At 48.1% G+C, this 17,159-nt stretch overlaps 1 protein-coding gene across 2 annotated transcripts in view; it reads left to right on the top strand.

The window, feature by feature from the left end:
- Nucleotides 1-928: 928 nt before the first annotated feature.
- Nucleotides 929-17,159, top strand: part of CCDC149 (coiled-coil domain containing 149) — a 112,942-nt gene continuing 96,711 nt past the window's right edge. The window contains exon 1 of one of the 2 annotated variants that reach the window (XM_039468503.2): nt 929-1,151. In XM_039468503.2, the coding sequence (XP_039324437.1) occupies nt 1,089-1,151 (63 nt within the window). In that variant the 5' untranslated portion in view covers nt 929-1,088. The remainder of the gene's footprint in view (nt 1,152-17,159) is intronic. The other variant, XM_039468504.2, reaches the window with a different exon arrangement.

Here is a 17,159-nt window from a genome sequence, read left to right as displayed (position 1 = left end):
TAGTGTTTCTGTGAGTACAGAGGGCTCACCATTGGTGGTGGTCCATGAGGGGACTTTAGGTGTCACAGGAACACCACCTTGAATAAGATTGACTTACGTGTGAGATTCAACTTTCCTCTGTCATTCTCTTTCAGTCCTTTCTCTTAGTAGAAGTCTCAGCTTAATGCCAATGTCTTTTCTTTTTGCTAATTATTTTATTTTTTGTAGAAAAGGGATGTCTCGCTTTGTTGCCCAGGCTGGTCTTAAACTCCTGTCCTGAAATGATCCTCCTACCTCAGCCTCCCAAGGTGCTGGGATTACAGGCATGAGCCATGGGATACCACCAATGTTAGCTTGTCTTTAACACCTCTTTCAAGCCATGCTAACCACCCCCCTCAGAGTTTTTGGCCCTATTTAGAATTGAACGCTTTATTTTCACTGTTTACATTTGCTTTCTATTTATGATAGCTGATACGTTAAAAAAATAGATACAAGCAAACATTAACAGTTTAAAAAATAATGCTAAGTATATAATAATACGTGGTTCATTCATTCTTGCGTTCAGCAGAGATTTGTAGAGCATCTCTTACGTGCCAGGATCGTGCCATCAGCGAACCAAGGAAGCCCCTGCCCTCGGGGAGCTTACATTCTAGGGGTGAGAGTCGGGAAGGTGGTCACGGAAGGGCTGGCTTTGGGGATGTGCTTCTCGCGCAGGACACAGGCCGGTCCGTGGGGCCCACCTTCTGTGCGGAGAGCGCTGAGGGGTCCCGAGGGACCTGTGGGCTGAGACCCAGGCCTCCGTTTGCCTAGAGGCCGGGCAGGGGGTCCCGGAGCCCGGGGTCGCGGGGCGGAGGGCGCGGGGTGGGCCGGCGGGGCTCGGCTGCGGCCCGGGCTGTGTCTGCGGCCCCGGCGGCCGCGCCCCTCCTCCCTTTCCTCCCGCGGAGGCTGACGTGCAGTCAACAGCGCGGGCGGCCGAAGGAGGCGGCGGCGCGGCGGCTCGGAGGCGCCGGGCCCTCTCGGGGCCGCGCGGGGCCCGGGCGGCGGCGGCGCGACGCCGCGAGGCGGAGGAGGAGGAGGAGGCGGCGGGGGTCCGTGAGGCCGGCCCGCGCATGGAGGAGGAGGCCATGAACGGCGACCGGACCGAGAGCGACTGGCAGGGGCTGGTGAGCGAGGTGAGGCCGCGGCGCCGGCCGGGCGGGATGGACCCCGGGCCCGCGCCCCCGGAGAGGCCCAGCCGGGAGGGACGAGCGGGGGGCGCGCACCTCCAGTGGCCGCGGCTGCCGCCCCCGCGCGACCCCGCCAGGTGGCCGCTCCTCCCGCACTAGCGTCTGCGCGGGCGCCACTTTCTTCCGCGCCATCTGGTGCCAGCCTTTGGGGAGGGGCCTTCCCCCCCGGCACGGGTTAGCCCTGGATTGGAGGCTGCAGCCCTGGGATCCGGGAGGAGAAGGTGCCAAGCCCCACCTGCCTGCCCGCTCGCCACTGTTGTGGAGCCAAGCGATTGGACGCCTGGGACTGAAGCGGAAAGGTGGTGCCATGGGGGAGAATCCGAGCCCTGGGGTGGCACCTGGGCCAGGTGGAATTCTCTGCGGCGGTGGTGGTTCGAGTTGGGGGAGTTCGGGGGTCCCCCGAAGCCGTTCACTGATTCACTAACTCAATCCAGTCACCACGTGTTTACTGCGGGCCTACCATGTGTACGGTGGGGAGGGGCATGTATCAAAAAAGTGAAACACAGGTGCAGAAGTGATTCGATTTGTGGAAGCACAGAACACCGTGTCCCCTGCCCCGCGACTCTTTTGTCATAAACATAGGCCGGGGTCCACTTTCAGGCTCCTGTGCTGTTTGCTCTTTAGTCCCCACTAAGAGTTTTGCTGGCCAGGAGAAGCTGCTGGCCTCTCCAGGTGAGAGGGAATGCGGATGTCTCCGTCACAGGTAATCTGCCCTGATTTGCCACCGTTTGTGCTGGCAGTTCCCGGTGTTACTTAGCCATACTGGGGAGTTTCTCCCTTCTGAGAACCCAGCTCCAGTCCAAGGCTCCTCTTCCTTTTTTTTTTTTTTTGAGACGTCTCACTCTGTCAACCAGTCTGGAGTGCGCAGTGGTGCGATCTCAGCTGTGCCTCCCAGGTTTAAGCGATTCTTGTGCCTCAGCCCCCAGAGTAGCTAGGATTACAGGCGCGCGCCACCATGCCTGGCTAATTTATGTATTTTTAGTAGAGATGGGGTTTCACCATGTTGACCAGGCTGGTCTCAAATTCCTGACTTCAGGTGATCCACCCAACTCGGCCTCCCGAAGTGCTGGGATTACAGGCATGAGCCACCGCGCCCGGCCAGAGCTTCCTTTTCTTTACTGCTATGCACTCACTGCAGAATGTATGCGTTTGCTCTTTTCCTTCCCTTGTGGGGTATGAGAAGGGAAACCCTCGACTGTCTCATTCCTTTCATCGTTTTCTGGGTCTCCAGGTCAGTCTGATAATAGTGCTTCATGCCCAGTGTGTGCAGAGCGTTGTGTTTCTGAAGAAGAATGACAAGCGGTAGCTTCTGCCCTAGTTTAGTTTGCTCTGCATTGGTCTAGTACTTGAAAGCTCTCCTGTCTGGTGTTATGATCCATCATATTGCAGCCTGGCTCCATCTTCTCAAACTGTCAGGCTTTATGTCAAAGGACAGATCCTCTGGGGACTTTGTTTCTGGGCCCACCAAGATACTTAGTAGTCAAGGAGGCTGGAGTAGTTCTCCTTAGAAGTTCGGTGTTAGGCCCTTAAATCGCATTAGAATTGTCACTACAACAATTGCAAATCAGTTGCCTGTTAGGAGTTAGGTACATTGTTAGGTGCTTGGGATTGGGATTCAGTGATGCATAAGACAAAGAATTTCCCTGCCCTCAAAGGCCTCCTGGGGCTTTCATGATATAGTCTGGGAGGAAGGTCATACCATAGACCAGGCATCCCCAAACTTTTTACACAGGGGGCCAGTTCACTGTCCCTCAGTCCGTTGGAGGGCCGCCACATACTGTGCTCCTCTCACTGACCACCAATGAAAGAGGTGCCCCTTCCTGAAGTGCAGCGGGGGGCCGGATAAATGGCCTCAGGGGGCCGCATGCTGCCCGCAGGCTGGGCCATAGTTTGGGGACGCCTGCCATAGACAATAAGAGCGTGAGCACACTGAAGGATGGAATGTCTTCAAGTGCTAAATGGCATGGGATGTCCCTCAGTAGGCTGGGCTTTCCCCAACCTTGCGCTGACTGCATTATTCTAGCAATGGGTTTCCTTACTAGGCTGTGTGCTTTGTTTGGCTCTTTATTTCAAGGGCCTATACACTGCACTCTGTATGCAGCAGGTGCTCAATAAATGCTTGCTGAATAAGTCAGTGAATCCTGAATTAGGTCCTTCAGGAGTTTTCCTGCCCATTCCAGCAGAGATTTTCCAGAGTAACACCTCCTTAACTTCCACGAACATGAGGTGAGGATGTAGCCAGTGGCCATGACGGGGGTGAAAATGGGTCTAACTTACTTCCCGCCTTAATAACCAATGACTGTTTCTTGAGTGTAGTGTTCATGTGAAACATTTTACATGGCCTCATACTCACAATGACATAGTGTAGGAATTCTTTCTTATTTTACAGTTAAGGAAACAGTGGCTCAGACAGGCTAAGGAACTTGCTCAGAGCCTCACATCTGGTAAGTGGAAGAGGCAGGATTTGAATCCTGGTCTGTCTGACTCCTTACTTGTCTGAGCCTTGCTAGGCCACACTTTCTGTTGTAATCATTGCTCATCTGTCTGTATCTTCTGCTGGATGGCAGGCTCCCCAAGGAAGGGGATCATGTCTAGTCCAACTTTGAGCCCCCATGAACAGGATCAGTGTTTCTCAGAGTATGGCCTACAGATCACCCACATCAGAGTTATTCTGTGTACCTATGAAAAATTCAAGTTTATGGGTCTCTCCCAAATTTATTGTAATGAGCTGGATTGTGTACCCCCCACCATAGATGCATCTGAGACCTAACCCCAGTAGCTGCGAATGTGACTGTATTTGGAAATAGGGCTTTTGCAGATACAATCAAGTTGAGGATCTTTTCATGGGATCACCGTAGATTTAGGGTAGGTCCTAAATCTAATGACTGGTGTCTTAGAAGAGAAAGGACAGAGATATTTAAGGCACAGACACACAAGGGAGCAGGCTTTGGGAAGATGGAGAGGTATGAAAGAGACCATGTGAAGACAGAGGCAGAGATTAGAGGGATGCAGCCACATGCCAAGGCATGCCAAGGGTCACTGGCAGCCCCTGGAACGGGAAGAGGCAGATTGTCCCTCAGAGTCTCCAGAATAAAACCAACTGCTGACACCTTGATTTTGGACTTCTGGCCTCTATCAATCACGTGACTAAATACACTTGTTGTTTTAAGCCAGCCCCTTTGTGATCATTTGTTACAGCAGTGTATTAGTCTGTTTTCATGCTGCTGATAAAGACATACCCGAGACTGGAAGATTTACAGAAGAGAGATTTAATAAGCTTATGGTTCCATGTGGCTGTGGAGGCTTCACAATCATGGAGGAAGGCAAGGAGGTACAAGTCACATCTTACGTGGATGGCAGCAGGCGAAGAGAGAGCTTGCGCGGGGGAACTCCTCTTTATAAAACCATCAGATCTCTTGAGACTTAATCGCAAGAACACTGTGGGGGAACTGTCCCCATGATTCAATTATCTCCCATCAGTTCCCTCCCAAAACATGTGGGAGTTAACGGGAGTACAATTGAAGGTAAGGTTCGGGTGGGGACATAGAGCCAAACCATATCAAGCAGCCCCAGGAAACCAAAGTGGATAGGTGTAGAGGGAATTTACTAGGAAGAGGCAAGGAAGAACCCTCCCCTAGAGCCTCACTGGGGAACATGGCCCTGCCAAGACCTTAATTTTGAACTTTTAGCCTCCAGGTTTGTGCAACAGTTGAAGTCTATTGTTTGGATTTCCCCAGTCTGTGATAATACTGCTCAAAAGTGCCTGGGGATGCAGCCCCCTGGTTTACCTTTCTTACAAGCCGAGCTGCTCACGCGATTCCCTTACCCAGTCACGTTTGACTGGCAGAGTTTCCATGTGTGTGACTGGGTCCGGTACCAGCCAAGTAGGAATCAGGGAAGAGTGTGCTCAGCAGCTGTGGTGTTACATAGTGATTTGGGGACCTGACAGAAGAACATGAGGAAGATATCACTGCACAGCTAATCTGGACCACATGGGATTTTTGTGGGCTTGCATCTATTTCTGCAGAAGTCCTGGGTGCTGCCTCCCACTCTGCATCCTTTCTCCATCACCCTTCCTGCCCAGAGCCCTGTCCTCTCCTTCAATCAGTTTGCTTCCTCCAGTTGCCTCTAGGAAGCTGTTTTCATTTAATATGATCCTAGAGAGATCAGTTTAATTTTCATATTTTTGGTATAATAAGCTGAAATTTCAGCCTTCTCTCAGGCCCTGAAGTAAACACACCCATGCGTGTGAAAGAAGCATGGCCAGTGTTCTGTTTTGGAAATTAAATGTCTGGGGAGGGGCATATGTTCTTATCACCACCTGAGGTGAGGTTTCTAAATTGGAGATATCTCAAAGTGCAACCACGCAGGCAATCAATAACTTTTTATTTCCAAGATAAAAATCCTGGTCTTCGCTCAGCCAATCACTCTATGATAAATGATACATAATTTCATTTCACTAGTTGAATTTTGGTTAATTAGATAACAATCAATCTCCTATTCCTTGAGCATGTTGTATGCAGGGGTCAGGAGGCCAGAGAAAGTTAACAGTGGGCCTCCGCCCAAAGAAAAGATGATTTTTTGTTTTTGTTGTTGTTGTTTTAGAGGTGAGGTCTCACTCTGTTGCCCAGGCTGGAGTACAGTGGTGTGATCCCAGCTTACTTCAGCCTACATCTCCTTCTTCATTTACCCAAAAGTAACATGGATGTGGTGCAGACGGCCAAAGGGCCAGAGGTCACCTGAGGGGGGATGAGGGAAGACACAGCAGTGACCTAGAGTGACCAAGGGCGAGATACAAGACTGAATTAGGAGAGTGTGGGAGGCAAAACAGCTCACCCCAGCACCCCAGCCAAGACTTAGCCTTAGTCTTAGTATTTCATAAGTGTCCTAGAATTTAAATATAAATACTCCTGCTTCAGCCTCCTGAGTAGCTGGGATTACAGGCACATGCTGCCGTGCTCAGCCAATATTTTTTTTTTTTTTTTTTTAGAGATGGGGTTTTGATGGCGGATCTTGAGCTCCTGGCCTCAAGGAATCCTGCCTCAGCCTCCCAAAGTGCTGGGATTATAGGCATGAGCCACTGTGTCTGGCCTAGCCACTGATATTTGGAAAGGAGAGGTTGAGTAGGTGTAGACGAGCTCTGTAGTTAATTAAGGTAAAGGCCCAGCTTTGAGTTTCAGTCACTGACTTAGACTCTGAAAGTAGTAGGAGATGTCGGGGTATATCTTGACCCTGCTTCTTTCTTGATACAAAAGATCAAAAACCCAAACCAAAGTGGATAAGCTTAGAGGGAATTTACCACCTGATGTTGTAGGTTTTATTGTGTCCCCAAAAGGATGTGTTCAAGTCCTAACACCCTCCCCTCAACTGCCACCAGACAAACACCTGTGAATGTGACATCATTTGGAAGTAGGGTCTTTGCAGATATAACCAAGTTATGATGAGGTCATCTTGGAGGGGCTCTAATCCAATGACCTGGTGTTATCAGAAGAGGCAAATTTGGACACAGAGATGCACAAAGGGAAGACAATGTGAAGACACAGATGGAAGAAGGCATGGGACAACAGAGGCAGACACTGGAGTTATGCAGCTGCAAGCCAAGGAAAGCCAGAGTGCGGCGACCATCAGAAACTAGGAGGAGGCAAGGAAGAACCCTCCCCTAGAGCCTCACTGGGGAATGTGGCCCTGCCAAGACCTTAATTTTGGACTTTTAACCTCCAGGATTGTGCAACAGTTGAATTCTGTTGTTTGAAGTCCCCTAGTCTGTGATAATTTGTTATGGCCACCCCAGGAAGTGAATATAACTAAAATGACTAGTAATTCCATGCTAGGACTGGCTTTTGACTGATTCAACACTCAGACACTTTCTCTCATCTTTGAGTCTGCTTGCTGCCTGGCTTTAGTCTCAGCCTCTCATCCTGTCAAGTTCAGGTCCAGAGGGGAAGGCAAGAGCCTTCTCTAGCCAATCCCGTGAAACCCAGGGAAGCTCCATTTAAAGCCACTTAGATCACTCACCTATCCTGCAGAAATCTCTCAGGTGGACAGTGATCTGATTGTTTTAGGCCCAGAGTTGTACATGGCACCCTGCCCCAGGACACACGGACTATGAGTGGAGCTAGGGTAGATCCCCAAGTAAAACTGGGGGGCTATTTTCCAGAGGAGGGAAAACGCTTGTTGAGGGAATGACTGCACCATGCAACTTCTCTGAGCCTCATTTTTCTCAGCTTTAAATAGGGTACTAAAAGTACCTGCCTCCTAGTGCTCCTAATTGTGAGGATCAAATGAAATAATCATGCTTGCTAGTGTGTAGGCCTCTGCCGGGCAATGCAGCAGTGGAACAGTGAGCATGAACCTCACGACAGAAACTCTGGTATGTGAAAACTGTGTTTTGCTATAATGTCTTCATTTTGATTACAAATTTTTGTGGTTTGAGTAGTGGAAATGTAATCTGCATATGAAGCCACGCCAATCCCTTTTCCTGAATTTGTGTTTAAATTCTAGGGGACTTGTGAAATACTAAGACTAAGGCTAAGTCTTGGTTGGGGTGCTGGGGTGAGCTGTTTTGCCTACCCACACTCTCCTAATTCAGTCTTGTATCTCGCCCTTGGTCACTCTAGGTCACTGCTGTGTCTTTCCTCATCCCCACTCAGGTGTCCTCTGGCCCTTTGGCTGTGTGCACCACATCCATGCTATGTTTGGGTAAATGAAGAACAAATTGATGAACTGCTTTTCACTGCTCTGGGCATGGTGAACATTGCTGTCTTGGCCAAAGTGGGGCAAGGTTTATTCATTTTTAAAATTTGGCCAGGCGTGGCGGCTCAGGCCTGTAATCCCAGCATTCTGGGAGGCCAAGGCAAGCGTATCACCTGAAGTCAGGAGTTCGAGACTAGCCTGGCCAGTATGGTGAAGCCCTGTCTCTACTAAAAATACAAAAATTAGCTGGGCGTGGTGGCATGTGCCTGTAATTCCAGCTACACAGGAGGCTGAGACAGGAGAATTGCTTGAACCCAGGAGGCGGATGTTGCAGTGAGCTGAGATCGTGCTACTGCACTCCAGCCTGGGTGACAAGAGTGAAACTCTGTCCCCCAATGCCTCCCCCAAAATAAATAAATAAATAAATAAATAAATAAATAAATAAATAAATAAAATTTGTTCTGCTGCCCCTGAGTTACTCTAGGGCTAAATTATTATGCTGCCCTCAAATCACTCTGGGGCTTATGGGAAACCATTGTGCATACACATGTCACAGCACCAAGGCTGGGTCCAGGGAATTGGAGATTATTTTCTACATCCTAAGAAATAAGAATGCATTTGTTAGGATAAAGTCTGAGTCACTGTGAGAAAGATGAATGCCTCCAAAATAGAGTGGTTTAAGGTAGACATTTGTGTCTCTTTCGTGTGGCAGTGTGGTACTCCAGGCCTAGAGGGCAGCCCTGCTCTGTGAGTCATCTCAGAATTCAGGTTTCTTCTATCATGTTTCTCCACCATTAGGGTCCTCATCTGTGTGGCTTAAGCTTGTTGCTGCCACATTTGTGTCCCAGTCCATAGGAATGGGGAAAGGGAGAAGAGGGAAGTCCAGAACAGGGGGCTTTTCTTTCATTAGGGATGAATGGAGAGCTGTACATATCACATCTGCTCACATCCCATTGGTCTGAGTATAGTCATATGGCCACTCCTAGTTGTAAGGAAGGCTGTAAATGTAGTCCTTAGCAGGATGTGCCCAAGTTAAATTTGGGAGGGTCCTATTAAGAAATAAGAGTAGGCCGGGGGCAGTGGCTCACACTTGCAATGCCAGCACTTTGGGAGGCCGAGGCAGGTGGATCACCTGAGGTCAGGAGTTGGAGACCAGCCTGGCCAACATGACAAAACCCCGTCTCTACTAAAAATACAAAAATTAGCTGGGCATGGTGGCATGCACCTGTAGTCCCAACTACCCAGGAGGCTTGAGGCAGGAGAATCGCTTAAACCTGGGTGATGGTGGTTGCAATGAGCTGAGACTGCGCCATAGCACTCCAGTCTGGGCAACAAGAGCAAAACTCCATCTCAAAAAAAAAGAAAGAAGAAGAGTACATAGGACATGAAACAGATAAATTATCAAGAAAAAAATGAATACGTTGGCATTATAAAAATTAAAAAGTCATTTTCTTCAGAGGACTCTGTTAAAACCATAAAGAGTCACAGACTGGGAGAAAATATGTGCAGAATAGATACCTTGTATCAGAATATGTAAGGAACTCTCAATACTCAATAAGAACAAAATAAACAGTCTGCATTTTTAAATGGACAAAAGGAATAAATAAACCCTGCACTGAAGAAGACTTATAGACTGTAAATAAGCACATGAGCAGAGGCTCGGCATCCTTAGGCATCAGGGAAATGGAAACCACAGTGAGATACTACAACATACCTATTAGAATGGAAAAGCAGCAAGTTACAAAACTCATCATCCAAAGGCTGACAGGGACTCAGAGCAACTGGAAGTCTCATACATTGCTGGAGGGAATGTTAAATAGTACAGTCACTTCTATACTCTTTTTCAAAAACTGAAAAATATTGAGTTTATTGAGCTATAAAAGTTTGGCAATTTTTTTATGAAGTCAAACATACACTTAACCAAAAAACCCAGCAATCCTTCTCCTAGGTAAGATTGAAGAGAATGAGGACACATGTCCACACCTGTCTACACTCTATGTATGTAACTCAAACAGTATACAACTAAGTAACTTTCTTTTCTTTTTTTTTAATTTTTTGTTTTGTTTTGTTTTTGTTTTGAGATGGAGTCTCACTCTGTTGCCAGGCTGGAATGCAGTGGCACGATCTCGGCTCACTGCAAACTCCGCCTCCTGGGTTCAAGCAATTCTCCTGCCTCAGCCTCCCTAGTAGCTGGGACTACAGGCATGCACCACCACACCCAGCTAATTTTTTTATATTTTTAGCAGAGACAGGGTTTTACCACATTGGCCAGGTTGGGCTTGATCTCCTGACCTTGTGATCCACCTGCCTCGGCCTCCTAAGGTGCTGGGATTACACAGGCAATAACTTTCTTAAAAAAAAAAAAAAATTAGCAGCCGAGGTACCACTGTTTGTGAAGTAGGGCTTCCCCACAGGCACTGTGCCCAGAGCAGCCACAACCAAATAACTCATTTGGGGAAGTGGGGTACAGGGTATGTGCACAGGATGAAAGCTGATGGTTTTAGCATTTGTGATGAGTGACTATTTCGTACTCATGAACTAATGCTTTATCTTTTTAAAAACACCTTTATTAAGGTATAATTAATATACAAAAATGTGCACATATTTTAGGTATACAATTTGATGAGTTTGAATGTGTGCATACACTGGTGTATCCATCCCCACAAGCAAGGTATACACAAAATTCTTGAAAAGTTAAAAACTAAAAAGACGGAAAACTGATCAATGATTGTCAGAGCCTGAAGGTACAGTAAGGAAATCGGCTGCAGAGAAACGTGAGGGAATCTTTTGGATTTATGGATGTTCTCTGTGTCTTCATTGTGGTGATGGTTACCTGACTGTGTAAGCTTGTTGAAATTTATGGAACCTTACACCAAAAAGGGCTAAAATTTTCTCTAAATTATACCTCAGTAAACTCAGTATTTTTCAAAAGTTGGTGAATGGATATTCAAGACAGTTAGCCATTGCTGCAGAGAGCTCTAATCCTTACCTCTCCAATTCCCGAGCTGATCAGGTTTCCCCCAAAACTAGCTGTGCCCCTCAAACCTCAGCCCGGGGTCCTTGCTCTGCCCTCCCGACCCAAGGCTGATTGGGTCAAGCTCAGTGTTCCTCCTTGGAAACTGATAACCAAGCTCTCCTTTGCACTCTGATTCTGCCCTTTTGTCAACTTGGAAGGTCCTTTCTAGTCTTTTGAGGAGTCATGGTCAAGGGCGCCATTGTAGAGACTCCACTGTGCCCTCATATTTTCAGGAGCAGGCCCTCAAGATGGAAAAGCCAGTCAGCTGTTACCTGTGTTCTGCTGGGCTATGTCTTTCTTGGACATAAAGGCAGAATGTCTGGCTTCTTAAAAATGCAGAGGAATATGTGGGGGATAATTAGGGTGGGGGTTGCAGGAAATGGAGGCAAGGTGGGAAGATAGGCAGTCAGTTGATAAAATACACTTGCTTTCTTTTTTCTGAGACAGGATCTCACTCTGTCACCCAGGCTGGAGTGCAATGGCACAGTCTCGGCTCACTGCAACCTCTGCTTCTGGGCTCAAGTGATTCTCCAGCCTCAGCCTCCTGAGTAGTGAGACTACAGCCATAAGCCACCAATGCCTGGCTAATTTTTGTATATTTTGGAGAGACAGGGTTTCACCATGTTGCCCAGGCCAGTCTTATATTCCTGAGCTCAAAGGGGTCTGTTGGTCTCAGCCTCCCAAACTGCCGGCATTACAGGTGTGAGCCACCACGCCTGACTTAAAATATTCTTATTAGCTGGTATTTTAAGATGAAAACACCATGTGCAATAGTGGACAATAGATCTTAGACACTAATGTAGGCAGTTGGTGAGGCTTGATGACGTCGGGAACAGCTTCTTAGAAGTTGAGCTTGAACTGAGCCCCTCCCCTTTGGCTGAAGAGGGCAAGGGAGATTATGAGCAGGAATGAGCACTGGGCCAAGTTGGCCTTTGCAGAGATGCTCCGGATAAAGGCAGAAATCGCTGGGTTGAAGTACAGCAGAAAATGAGATTGGATAACCAGGGAGGACCAGATGGTGAATGACTTCAAAAGCCAGGCAGCAGGGTGTGCCCTGATGTAGCTGGTAATGGGGAGGCACTGAATGCTTTTTTTCAGCTGGAGTGCAAATTGAGGAAAATACTTGGGATAGGTTTGTTTCTATTGAACTCAACAGTTATTGAGTCTGTATTGTCTGCAAGGTACTATGCCAGGCTGTGATGATATAAAAACTAATTTGGTGACTCTGCCAGGAATCAGGGAAGGACAAGTTTGGAAGTGATACCAGTAATTTAGCCTTTTCTGCTGCCATCGGCATTCTCAATTATTCCCATTGCACCTAAGTCATACCACTTATCATGTGGATTTCAACCTAATGCTTGACTTATCTATCTCTCCACTGGACCCAAAAGATCTGGAACTCTTTGAGAATAGGGGCCATATGTTATTAATGTATAACCTTAGCAACTAGCACTGTACCTTGCCCATCCAAACATATGGATGTTTGGATGTTTGAATGAATGAGGTGTGAAGAGGTTACGGCATTGGCGGGAACAGAGAAAAAGGGGTGGCTATAGGAAATATCCTAAAGGAAGACCCCTACAGCAAGTCATGACTAGCAGGACTGAGGAGATGGAATAGAATGAGTCCAAGATGGTCCTTGCTGCCTGGCTGGGGGGAGGTCAGGGGAAGTGAGTCTGCTGAGAAGACCATGGGTTCTGTTCAGAACTGTGCATCGTTCAGAGTTTCCTGGGAGTACTTGAGCTCCTGGGAAGCAAGCTTAATGCTTACTGGGAACATTTTCGATGAGCAGCTATCTTCATAGTGGCAGGCTAATTTCAGAGTAAGTTTATTAAAATTAGTGTGTGGGGGAAAGTGAGCTCAACTGCTATTTTTAACTGATGGGATTCATGTTCTCTCCTGTGCGGGGAAATTCGCATATGTGCTCCTAAAATTGACAATTTCTACTCTTATTATGTTAAAAAATTAATATAGTGAGTTTTACATTGAATGAAATACATTGGCTGAAGATGAGAAGAGGACTTTGGCCAGTCCGTGAATGAAAACGACCAGAGTGAATGACATTTCTTACTAGCTGTCTGGTTTTCCACTAATAAAACCGTCCTGGGGCTTTGGTACCTCTGGACAGAGAACTTGCTTAGGTTGAGTCTGCACCTCTCTCTGGCCCATCAGGCAAAATGGTTCCCAAAGAACTCAAACCTTTGGTTGATTTTTACTTTGAAGTCTTTCTACTTTCACCTCTTCTAGTCCACTCTCGATTTATTATCTGAAGCTATTTTATTGCAACAAACACCCTAATAGTGTTCAGGGTATCAGATTCTCTTCAAGTCAGTTTATCCTCTGAACAGCTAGCCAATTAAACCACCTTTAAGAAAGAACATTTTTCACAAGGTCCTCTTACTCAGAAACCTTCAGTGGTGGTTCCCCGTCGTCTGGTGTTCAAGCCTCCTCAAGCTGGCCTTGACCTGTCTTTCTGCCTCTGTCTCACTGCTCCCCGCAGAAGTTGGCTGCTTCAGCCAAAATGATCTGCCATGCCTTCTGGCTGCCACCTCATCCATCTCACACACCCTGACCTATTCAAGGTGGCCCTCTCCCTTCTCCTCGGACCACAGCCTTCACCAGTCCTACATCCCTCTTAAAATCCTCCATGACTCCAGTCTTGGAAGTGAGCTCTTTGTCCTGTTGCCTTATGTGCCTTGGCTTAAACTGTGATCCTTTCACACTCGCATGCTACCTAAGAAAGAAAGGAACCTTCTCTCTGTGTAGATATTAACTCCTATATACGTTGATGAGCTCTTTAGAGAAAGGACTGTGACCACCTGTGTTGGGGCAGGAGCCAGGAGTTCTGGAATGATGAGGCATCAGGCAGTGTCTCAGGTGGTGCAGGAGAGGGGACACTGATCCAGAATTTGGAACCAGCCTGCTTCTGGCCCATTTGCAGAGCCTGTATTTTGATCTCACATCCTTGTTTAGGGAAAGCAGCTCATGAATGTGCCTGCCCACCTATAGCTTTATTAATGGCAGGCACAAAGGTAGGGGTCAGTGATGTCAGGGAGATCCACCATTGTACTGGGTTGGCTGGTTGATGTGAAGGACAGCCCTCATATGTCAGTAGGACAGGATGTCTAGCAGAGGAGGTCAGCATTCAATGTGCCAGTTACATAGTGAGCATTGCTATGTGCAAAGCCTTCTGCATATGACAATTGCCTTCTAGGAGTTTATAGTCCAGTGGTGATAGAGAATGGGGATGAGGCCACTACCCTATGGTGCGCATTGTGATAAGGGTTCTTCAGGTTAAGGGGAAGCTAATTCAGATCGGAGGATTGAGGAGGGTTCTTGATGGAGGTGGCACCTAGGCCAGGAAGGTTAGGCAGAATTTCAGCAAATGGAGATGTAAAGAAAGGGTATTCTAGACAGAAGGAATGGAGATGGCAAAGGTGCAGAGGTAGCAAAATGCAAGACTTGTAGGGGAAGTCCCAGATCATCTGGTCTCTGGTGGGGACACTTAGTGGAGCATCAGGGGGTATTGGTTAGGCAGATCTTGAATGCCCTGTTAACTCTATAGAGGGTGCTAGGGTCCCAAGCATGGCATTCATTCTGGAGGTGAACAATGGCATAATAGTATCTTTTGTGCAGAAGAAGTTGCCTGGATGGATTGGGGAGGGAACTGATCTGCCAGGAGTATATGTGAGGGACTGGGCAGGGATGGGGCTTGGGGAGAGCACAGGAACCCATCTGTGTCTGTCTGTCCCTTTGCCCTTATTCACTGTCAACTCACTTGAGTCTCTCGTTCACAGCCTTATTGGCCTTGATAATGCTTTTGCCAAGACTGCTTAAGACCAGCCTCCTAACTGCCACACCCAGTGGTCTTTCTTTAGGACTCAGTCCCTGGCTTTGCAGCCTCTGCCACTCTCCTCTCCTTTTCCTACACGCTGAGCCTCTGTATCCCTCCGTGTGGCTCCTGGCCATGTCCCCAGGAACTAAACGCCTTACTCGGTGTGCCCTAAGTGGAAGTCCTGCTCCTTCTGTATCACACTTTTCCTACCTCTCCTCCTTCCAGCCCGTCTCAATGGTATCACTGTGAAGTCTACCTCGATTCTTCTTCCCAACTGACACCTCCCAACCCAATTTAATTATTAAGATCCATCTTTTTGGCTTTTGAACAAATCCTTAAACAGGGCCTCAATATCACCATTCCCACTCTTTCACTGTGGCCCAGATTCTCAACCCCTCTCTCTGGAATAGCTTCTAGGATCATCTTTCCTCCATGCAGTTACTAGAGTCATCATCTAAGCACTGAAGCCACATTACCACTCTACTTCTGAGAGCTCTCTGATGGCTTTCCAGGGACTGCAGAGTGAAAGCCGTGTCCCTCAGTTGGCCTTCAAGGGCCCTGTCCACTCCACATTTCTGATAGCTCCTGTATCCCATATTTCCACTACCTCCCCTACTCTTTGTAGAACTCCTAACTGTGACAGATCACTCCATGCCCTGTAGCATCTCTAAGGCTTGCTTATGTCCAAAGGTGACCTCCTACTTATATGATGAAGCCCAGCTTAAACGTCACAGACTCCCCTTGGGTCTCCCACTTCCCTCGGGCCCCAAGAATTTGGGCAACGAATGGCACATTGCATTTGGGAAGATGGCGTAGGGGACTGTTGGCAGGGCCACTGGGTTCCTGAGGATGGGGTGGTGGATAGTCGTCAATGTCTAGCACAAGGCCAGGCACAGGAGAGACACTCAGCAGTAGCTGGTAGAAGGGACAGAACAAGAAGGAAAGACAGTTAACCTTGCCATTTCCAGGTTTGTCTTTGAAGCAAGGCCTGCTGGTGTGCCCCAGTTCCAGCCTCTCCCCCAGTCAGTCATGGACCTAAGAGAGCTGGGAGTGTCTGCCGTGCCCCAGAACATGCCCAGTGTCCCGGCCAGCTTCCAAGCTCAAGTTGCAGTGGGTTTTGTAAGTCACCAAGCTCCACCAATAGGTAGCTACCTGATTTTGAGCAAATCTCGTGACTTCTCCAATGCTTCATTTTCTGTGGACTTTGTACAGTGAGGATAATAGTACCTAACTGTATCTCTCAGTTAAGATGATTATCATCAATAAAGGGAAATGATGTATGTGAAAGTGTGTTATAAAGCCCCCGATCCTCTCCAGATGAGGTGGGGCTTTGGGAAAACCTTTCCCGGGGCTTCAGAGATGCTCCTGTGGAGGGAGGTGTGGTGTCAGCTGCCAGCTGTCAATATGATGCCATGGAAGAATCATATTGATGGGGTGCAGATTGCTGTGCCTGCTTGCTCTGCCATCTGCAGACCCCACGACCACGGCAGTATTGGAGGTGGCAGGGATGGGACTCTTCTCACTAGCCAGTTCCAATTTGCTTTTTCATTTGCTCCAGCCTGGTGAGTGCTGCTGGGGTCAATCTGTAACTTCTTCCTTCCCAACAGTCTCCGGCTTTGCCAGACTTTGTAGTGTGCGTGCAGGCCACTCAGTCAAGCCTGGGCAGCTGCCATTTCCATGGCCTCCTAGTTACTTTCCGACTTCTTTTGCCTCTTACTGTACCCAAGTCCAAAGTCGTGCCCAAATTGTTCTGCCTCTCTTCATTCATACCCCTTTCTGGCCTTCAGAGCATCTGCTGGCTGCTCTCCTTTGCTAATTTTCTTGGGTTTGAAGAAACCATTTTTTAAGCTGATTTCAGTGCTTAGGGAAGAACACTGCATTGTTCACAAAGAACTCATAGCAGCCGCTCTCTGGGTTTTTTTGTGGGCCTCCTCAGCAGCCTCCCTACCTACTGTGTCTCCTTGTATCTCTCCATTGCATTCATGACTGCCTGATCAAGTGCCTGGAAGCAAAACTCTGACCGTGACCCTTCCTCACTCACAGTCCTCCATAGCTCCCATCAGTTCTCATGTTGGCTCAAACTCTGTTGTCATTTAAGGCCTTTCTTTCATCCAAACTAAACTTCCCAGCCTCATTTCAACTTTCTCCTTTTCACACATCCTGCGCTCCTGGAAAACAACCACTTCCATTTCTGTCTGAAGCCCATGCTGCCACACACCCAGCCTTTGATCAGGCTGTGCCCTCTGCCTGGAACTCTGGTTCTCTTACTTTTTCTTACTTCCCTCTCCAGGTTCAGTCACAACTCTCTTGCCCCCAGACTAAAAGCCCTCCTCCCCTTCTGTGATCTCAGGACTTCTAGCCATGCCTCTCCGACCGCGTGTCTCCCTGGCCGCTGTGGGTTGGAATTACA

Source organism: Saimiri boliviensis, chromosome 3 (assembly GCF_048565385.1).
Source record: "Saimiri boliviensis isolate mSaiBol1 chromosome 3, mSaiBol1.pri, whole genome shotgun sequence".
NCBI lineage: Eukaryota > Metazoa > Chordata > Mammalia > Primates > Cebidae > Saimiri > Saimiri boliviensis.
Note: the sequence above shows the minus strand (reverse complement) of the source record. Positions and strands in the feature narration are given on the sequence as shown.